Here is an 8,854-nt window from a genome sequence, read left to right as displayed (position 1 = left end):
CACACCTCAGTTTATACAAAATTGATTCTTTTGTCCCTAATCATGCTTCTGACTGCATTTGGTTTAAATCCCTTCACTTGTATAGCAGGAGAGAAAAAATCCTTTATTTTCCCTATTGGGCCCCGCTTCTCCACCCCCAGAGGGGCCACACCCTCCGTTTATACAAACTTGAGTCTCCTTTGTCCAAAGATGCTCTAGGACAAATTTGGTCAAAAAAATTCTATTGGTTGAGAAGAAGAAGATTTTTAAAGATTTACCTATTTTACCCCTATTTGATCCCACCCCTATGCCCCCAGAGGGACCATACCCCCTGTTTATACAAAACTGAGAACCCTTTGGCCGATGATGCTCCAGACCAAATTTGGTCCATATCCTCTAAGCCGTTCAGGACTAGTATCGTTTTAAAGCCCTTTGGGCCAGGTGAGCTAATAAAACTCGAAGTTCTCCTGTCTTGTGAAATGAAGATGGCGAAGCTTTCTAGCTGTTATCACAGTTACCTGATAATTTGTTAGAGCTATATTTGGACATAAACTAAGGTGTTTAGAGCAATTGTACATGTTTAAGGGGTTTAGATCGACTTTCGGTAAAAATGACACCCCAATGATCACCTTAGTTTAGGTTCAAATATAGCTGTAACAAATACTTAGGTCCCTGCGGCTGTTACGTATTAGAATGAGGTACCTGTATACTGGCTTTGTTTTATATGTCGTGTGAAATATATGCACAATACTTGAGTATATCTTCCTAATCAAGGGAACTTAGAGCTAGAAAATAATGTTAATTGTTCAAGCTGTATAAGTGAAGATCGTGAACATATTTTTTTTTTTTATCAAACTGTTAATACCGTTATAATCTAGACGACATAATTTGTTTTTCTGAGAAAGTTGAAAATCTGTGTTGTTTCCTTGTCCTCGAAAAGACAAGATATAGTAAGTTTTCATTTCGGGGTGAAAAGACGACAAAACGAATTCGATGACATTGGGCATGTCGATAATTCTTATTACCTAAAACTACTTAATTTTCTAACAGGATATATTTGGTATTTCTTATAGTAAAAGTGAAGTGAAACGTGTCAAAGATATAAAATAAAAAGGAATTCAATTCTATTTTCTTGCGTGCCGTTAAGAATTCGATATGTCTTGTGCGTGCAATATTTACACGCGATACCATTTTCTTCATTTCACCACAAATTGCGTATTTTTGAAATATCTGACGCAGCGGATAGCTGTCTTATTTTGCCTGTTCAACTAGAGTATTTGGGAATAGTTTTAATTATACACATGCATGTCGAGCCTACTGCCTAAGCGGGACCGGTAACCATGAACAAGTTAAGCAAAGATATGACTTGTGAAAATCAATTACTTGGCACAGTTTGCTTTGATGAAAAACATTATCTCCAAATTGTGGTCTATAAATCCCAACAATCTTCAATTCTAGTTGTAGTTTTGGTTTCCCAATTGAGCAGACGATCAAAAATTAACACTGACGTCATGTGTTTTGTACAAGATATATATTTTAATAGAAAGAATTTAGATATCGACGTCACTCATCAGCACATGACATCAACATTTGACAACCTTACAATCACGTATGATTATACCCTCACTAAACGAAGAAATATAAAGTCGAACAGATCACTTTTTTACACCTGCCAGACGGAGAGTTGATTTTTTCAACAAAGACAAGCAGGCATATGGTTATTAACCAATGGCAGGCGTTATTACAATGTACATCGGAGACGTAGTAGAATAGACTAGAAGACATTACTAGTACTACATGGAGGTACACCTGTACACAATGTGTCAAGTGAATGCTTCACTGCCTACTCCCAGTTCTCGAACAATATCGGACTTGGTAAATGACGAAGTCCGAGATAATTTTAAAGATTGAAGGCTACTCGCATCAGGCCCACGATACATGGTCCGTTATAAGTATGGAATGGTTAATGTGGAACTGATAAACATGTTCCGTGAATATCTATAAACATATGTTAATACCAAAACCACTATGGATTCAAAATTATATTGACTGACGTGCATAAAATCAATATATTTCATCACAAATATTATGCAAGAAATTAGAGTTCGTACTTGTATTTCCTCAATTTAAACAGATATATTGCACAAATATCATATTTTACACTTAAAATGTGGATCATTGTATAAAATGAAAATAAATCTTTAAAATATTATTATCAAAAAAAAAATTCACTAAAATGAAAACAGATGTATACAGTAAAATACATCCGACAATTGATTGCACTTTTTCTTGAATTCCACAAAATGACATATTTATGTAGATATGTAGTCAATGAGTTCAAATGTCAGGCATTGAGTGTCATCAAATCGATATCATGGACATCGGGGTCACTATCAGTTGTTTACTTCCGGGGTCACTATCAGTTGTTTACTTCCGGGGTCACTATCACTAGGAGAGTATCTTAAAGTAAAACGTTAAAAATTGTTAGGAAATACATAAAATCATAAAATTGTTCTATTTCCTTTTGGGTGGAAGGATATCTAAACACGTTCTATAAGGACTCGCACAACTAAATCATTTACTATATGTTATTACCCAACATTTTAGCTAATGTTTGAGTGTCACAGGGCCAAGAAGTTGACAACCGGAAGTTTACAAGCAAAACCGATGACCCAAAACAGAAACGCCCCCAGACATTTTGCCCCTGCGCAAATCCGCACACAGACATGGAAATATATCAAAAGTATATATTTTGCCAAAGTTAAATACCTGAACATTTCATTTATCTAAAAATCTGTCATCAGTTCCTTATTAAACTCATTCAGTGGCCCAGTAATTAGCCGGAACCTATTTCAAATAGGAACTACAAACATGAAACAAAACACTTGCTGATTGGCTGATTTAGTTGTGTGAGTCCTATAACAAAAACAGTACATATTGCTGTTTAAAGATACACATGAGTGGAGTCTGTTACTTTTTAACCTGTCATAAGTTATTGAATGCATAACATTGAATTTTTGACTATCATTTAAATAAACATTTCTAACATTATATGCTAGAAAAGATATTTGCTCAAATCATGTAGTTACCATAATTAAGGTCAAAGGTCATTATGTATAACTGACATTTCTCTGTTTTTGGGGGGTTGTAGAGTACATGAAACTTGTTAATAATGTTATCAGAATGCGACTGGTCACAAGACCAAGCAATTAATTCAAGTCACCTAATTACGGTAAATGCATATGCTATGCTCCTTAGTAATAATACCGTCCAGGGACTGACAAAGATCTCATATATCTTAACATCTAATTTATAAGATAAGAAAAGGTGCAAACTAGTTCAGCCCTGAAGACAGTGCATGCTACATGTAATTAGCCAAGTGTACAGTGGCGGACCCTGATGNATAACGTATTTTCACAATTTTCCTCAGTTTCCCCCCAATTGTAACCCCCCCCCTCCATGAAATTTGGAAACCCCCCTAGAAAGGTCTCTGGATCCGCCACCGGTGTACCTGTCCGAGACCTGACTATCTATGGAACACTTATCATATAATAAAAAGTCACTAAAAAGAAACTAAGACATCGCCCCTATTCTGTCCCAGAAAAGAAAACTTTGGGTCTCCTACTTCCAAAACTCTGTACTGAAAATTCCACATAGCCAACAAGGATGACATCTGTCACACATTTAGGACAGCCATCAGTTCTGTTTGACGAAAAATCTCTTCATCACCAACGTCCCTGCCTCCACCGTCTGTAAAATAGAAAACAACAATACACACACAATTTTAAACCTGAACAATGGTCTTTTTCGTCCTATTTGTCATCAACAAAATACACTCCTCAATGATATGAGGATTTTCGTGTTACTACAAACTATACATCTAAATGTTTTCTCATGAGTTTCTCACGGGAAAAAGGGTTACAATTTTGCAGTTGAGACCAAAGTTACTGAAAAGAATACAAAAATGACAGATAAATTCCCGTGTTGCTTCAAAATTAAATGAAAAGTAATTTCAAATAAATAAGTATTGAGTTCAGTAGTGGCGTTGTGATTCATACATATATGTTTTAAAACAAGTAGACTGACCGATGTATTTGTTTTCTGATTTGACCTTTGGACTTTATAAGTGACCTTGACCTACCATAATCATTTCGTCAGGTTTGCCCTTGACCCCTGCGATGACCTCTCGTGTGACCTTTGTGACCTTGGCATTGGATTTATTTCTTGGTTTGGAGTTTGTCACCAGTTTACCGTCCTCAAACGTCACTACAGCCTAGTAATATTGGAAAAATACATGGTCATTTCCTTAAATCAGAAACATTCATTATGGGTGGGTAGAACATGGTATCAGAATAACTGTCAGGCACTCATATATTTTTATTTATTGGTATTGCCATATTTAATCAATTGAATGTCTTTTATTCAACGTTTGGATAGCTCTTAAAAACATTAGGTTTTGTCCAAATGCATTTCTGAATTAAAACCCCCCAAAACGGTCGGTTTATTTGAATAATGGGGATTTAGTTTATTCATAAAAGCAGGAACGATAAAACAGAAATAAATTTATACAAGGAAAACAAAGGTAACAAATTAAATTGAAAAAGGAAGTTTGGGTGAACCTACATTTTTGGGGGGCGATTTCTTATAACAGGGTTCAAATTGATCTTTTGATGTTCTGATAGAAGAAAATATACACATATTACTCTTTTAAGGACAATTTTTCCAAAGGGGAGGCCTAGTGAGAAAGGCTTTTGCTTTCAAAGATATTCCGAAATAAGATGTTCGAAATTAAAAAAAATATAGCTACATGCGTTTTGGAAGCCATTACTTTTCAGTTTGAACGACTCTTTCCAATGATACTTTAAGTTTCTAATCGGAAATCTTCAAGCCTTCCCCAATCTCCGTTGCGATTTGTAGTTTTACTATAATCTTCTACGTCAATGTACACATTCAACGTACTGTCATCTCATTTCCTACAGGGTCCGAATCGTCCACCTCTGTGTTCAGGTTAAAAGCGTGGTCTTGTGTTTTGGGCCCCTTAGTGATGAGTCGGACCTTGTTTTCCTCTACGGATATGATCACAGTGCAGCTAGCATTACCGGCAACCTTACGGAAAAGGAAATTCAAACCTGAAACAAATTAAGTTTTGATACTGAAACTGGAGTGGAAATGAAACTGACTGTTTGGGATTCGAACCTGGGACCTACAAAATGTATGAACTCCAGTCAGACGCTCTTACTATAACTGAGCTAAACACCAGCGATCGATCGCGCAGTCCAGCTGTTCCATTATACACAATTACATGTTCAAAGCTCCTTCAACAAAGTTTTCGACCAAGAAGAAACATTGGAACATATGCCATCTCTGTTGGTATATATATGTAACAGCCGTGGCCATGCAGTCATCAGAACGGGATGAGGACTCGGGAGCTTGGAAGCTAGGTCTATCTCGATACCAACAGGCAATATCTAGTTCAGTGTCGCGACCAGATTACAACACATCCTCAATAACGTGAATTAACTAAATGTATCGTTTGGACCACTATTCTTACAAATTAACATGTTTACAACACACACAGAATATCTGTATCATTATAGTCGGCCCCCAACCGCTGAATAATAGAACAAAAGCATTGTATATAACTCAGCTGGGCCTGTACTCATGAAACCTTTCTCATGCTCAAGAATATATTCTGTGCTCAAACCACCGAATTAATGTTATCTACAAGTCTGTGCATGCGCGGACCAACTTTCTTGTAACTCACTTAAAACATGTCAAATGATCAAAAAGTCAAATGTAAACTGAAAACAGTATTCGGCTTAAAGTTTCTTTAACTAATCAGTGGCAAAATATTGTTTTCATATATATTATTATGTATTTATAACTGGAACAAGAAATAAGGCTTGGCCAAAAATTACATGCTTGAGCATGAGAATATTTTCGTTAAATATGGGCCCCGTACTGTTCATGCTGTAAATATTTTTAAAATCATGATATGTGTTATTAAATAAAATAACCACAAATCGCACGCCCAAATAGATTATTTCATGAGGAACAGTGAAGGTTTTCCATATATATATATATACGTATATGCATAATGAAATCGTGCTGATTACTAATATAACATTACGTATACTGACTACACCAACGGTGTTTATTTAAACATATTTGATTACATATAAGTGAGGTGTATGGGGAAATCTTCACCAGAGAATAATGGAATTTACATATGAATAGATTAGAACTCGTTTGAACTATTAAAGCCAATAATTGTGAAATCGTCCTAGTTTTTGACATCGTCCTAGTTTTTGACATCGTCCTATTTTATGACACTTTTTATTTTTCGACATAGTGACAAGGCGTATATATAGCACCGCAAGGAATAGATTGCTATCTGAGTCCGTGGTGACGGCAATTGAAATATACATTCAATAGGTATATCAAATGACTAAACACATACCTTTGTGTGCCCGGGCTGACGGGTTACGGGGTTAGTATTGAGGACGCCGTGACTCAACGTGTCACAAATACCTTTATGTGCCCCGGGCTGACGGATTACGGGGTTAGTATTGAGGACGCCGTGACTCAATCACATACAAAGAGTTAATGCATACGTGTCGTGTCTTTATCAAATTGAAATTGAATAGGCCTATGTTTCGAAGCGGCCATTTTCACAAACTAGCACGATTCGAGCTGGAACTGAATATTATTTTAACAAAATAGCACGATTCTGCACTGGGATACTTCATGTTAAACGTACATGTATGCATATGTCGTCTTTGACTGCAGTTTTTCTCAATGCAGGTTTTGTCTCTATAAATATGAGTCCATACACGTAAACAATGACTATTTTTCTCCCCTAACCCAGCAGAAACACGAAGGAGACATCCTAAACATCAATGAACCCTGTAATAATAGCTTGCCATTTAATCCAAATTGATCGTATTTATCCAACAGAAACGGATAACCCTATGATATATAGGGTGAAGGCTTAACAGAAATGAATTTATTAATGATCAGCAAATCAAAAAATCAATAGCAGTCGCCCATTTTGAAAACAAATTTACTACACATGTACATGCAGTTGGGTTACCGTGGCGATTTTTTAAACAAATATCCGAGTTGTCTTTCTTGGAACGATGTTACGCTGTTACGAACACAGGACAGAGCATAAAGTTGCCTAAGCATAGCTTTCGACGTACGATGTGGAGACATGACATACATATAATGTCTTACCTATGAATTTAAGATACTCGTCCAGTCCCTCGCTGTTCATGAGCTTCCATTCGCCGGCAAACCTGTTTCTAATCGCCTCTAAATCAGCAGGTACGTCTGAGCCGCTCGCCATCTTGTATACGAATGTGGCTATTGACAGGTTTGCTGTGTGGGGCCCAAACGGGGTAATTTGTTCGCCTAGTTTCACTTTGTTCGCTAAGACAAACGGTGTTACCGTCTATCTAAAATTTTATTTCTACAAACTTTTATTTTGCGACAGAAGTTTACAAAACGTCTTTCTTGGTTTCATACACGTTTACATGTTACAATGGAGTGACATAGTGTTTTAACTTCGATACAAGTTCAAGTTCTGTATTACCTTGAGCTTTACAGCTCATAGTTTAAACATATTTTATTGTACAAATATACAAATGGATCGGACAACAAGTTATTACAACTTAATAGAGTCCTCTCCTCAATACATATTGTAAAAAAAGTGTATATGTTTTTGGGGAAAGGGAAAAGATAGGTTGGGGAAGGAAGGAACTGTGGGGTGGGAGGGGGTGGGAGTGATGGAGGGGAGGGGTGTTACCTAGAAAATTAAACTTAGAAACTGAGAAATCGATCCGCATTTGAATCAGTTATAAATTATACAGATTTCATGACATGCAACCTGGTAGAGTACTTTTAAAACGAACAGAATCAATGTAACAAATAAATCCGGCAAAATAATGAAATACAATTTCATAAACACATATAACAACTTAAAGGGACATCACGTGAAAAGGCGTTTGTTTTTTTAATGAATGTATGTATTGTATGCACTTCCACTTATGTTACCTCGCCATCCCCATATTCATAGTCCGTTCCAAATGTCCAGTTTGACCACTGAATTGTTCGGGAAAGCCCGGCTAAAAATAGCGCCGATAACGTCACCTGATTAGGCAGCAAACACAAGTGGTGCGAGCGAGATGAAACGGTTTACAAAGGGGCCCTCAGAGAGGGGCCGTCAGGCAACTGCAACTTCTTACCGCACTATGAAACCAAGTTATATGATTTCTAATTCCGTATTCATTCTTATTGAACAGTAATTATTCATCATCAGAAGTTAATTGCACACTTGCCAATATTAAGAATTTAAATTTATTTAGCTTTTAACATAAATTTGTTGCCAATAAAATTAAACAAAGGATGGGGCACAAGTTTTTACAATTTATCACAGCCTTCTCCCGTGACCGGTACAGGTGGTACGGGGCTAAACACTCCCTCAACAATGGGACAAACCTTTCTGTAAAAAGGAATATTCACGAGACGAATATCCCTTTTCAAATGTTTACATAAAGTGCATATATGCAATGACAAACTACACGCGAATATAAAAAGGAAACGTTTGTGAATTTATTTATTACATTAAACAACTCAATGTCTTTGGCCATTTTTTTTCTAGACCATGAATATAAATCTATGTATACTCTCTTTCCCACTTTCACTGTCTCCAAACGCTAACATTTAGGAAGTCATATTAACCATCACACACAATAAACTGTATGGCAAAACCACTACGTGTACATGTAGAATATGTGTCAATAAGGAACGTGTTGAGATACTTGATAATTATATTTTTTCAATACTTTACAGAGATTAAAGCATACTTTTAAAT

The 8,854-nt window shown here is 36.3% G+C and overlaps 1 protein-coding gene across 2 annotated transcripts; it reads right to left on the bottom strand.

Moving 5' to 3' along the window:
• Window positions 1–1,495: 1,495 nt before the first annotated feature.
• Window positions 1,496–7,362, bottom strand: LOC110453572 (fatty acid-binding protein, heart-like). 2 transcript variants are annotated; one of them, XR_002463294.1, is made up of 5 exons: window positions 7,216–7,362; window positions 4,939–5,108; window positions 4,121–4,252; window positions 3,605–3,729; window positions 1,496–2,439 (listed from the first exon to the last, which is right to left on the bottom strand). XR_002463294.1 is itself a non-coding variant. In XM_021502550.1 (4 exons), exons 1-4 carry the CDS (start codon window positions 7,325–7,327, stop codon window positions 3,676–3,678), a joined length of 468 nt encoding a protein of 155 aa, XP_021358225.1. In that variant the 5' UTR covers window positions 7,328–7,362; the 3' UTR covers window positions 3,438–3,675. The 2 variants fall into 2 exon arrangements, 1 of the variants encoding a protein (XP_021358225.1); XM_021502550.1 differs by lacking the exon at window positions 1,496–2,439 and having other exon boundaries at window positions 3,438–3,729.
• Window positions 7,363–8,854: the final 1,492 nt, after the last annotated feature.

The sequence above is a fragment of the Mizuhopecten yessoensis genome, unplaced genomic scaffold, assembly GCF_002113885.1.
Source record: "Mizuhopecten yessoensis strain PY_sf001 unplaced genomic scaffold, ASM211388v2 scaffold7461, whole genome shotgun sequence".
NCBI lineage: Eukaryota > Metazoa > Mollusca > Bivalvia > Pectinida > Pectinidae > Mizuhopecten > Mizuhopecten yessoensis.
Note: the sequence above shows the minus strand (reverse complement) of the source record. Positions and strands in the feature narration are given on the sequence as shown.

Excerpts from the sequence above, each read along its gene's own strand:
- LOC110453572 (XM_021502550.1), bottom strand. The coding sequence starts at position 7,327 with ATGGCGAGCGGCTCAGACGTACCTGCTGATTTAGAGGCGATTAGAAAC. Across the intron at positions 5,109-7,215 it reads CGAGTATCTTAAATTCATAG|GTTTGAATTTCCTTTTCCGT; the intron begins GTAAGACATTAT and ends AATTTGTTTCAG. Across the intron at positions 4,253-4,938 it reads CTGTAGGAAATGAGATGACA|GCTGTAGTGACGTTTGAGGA; the intron begins GTACGTTGAATG and ends CAATATTACTAG.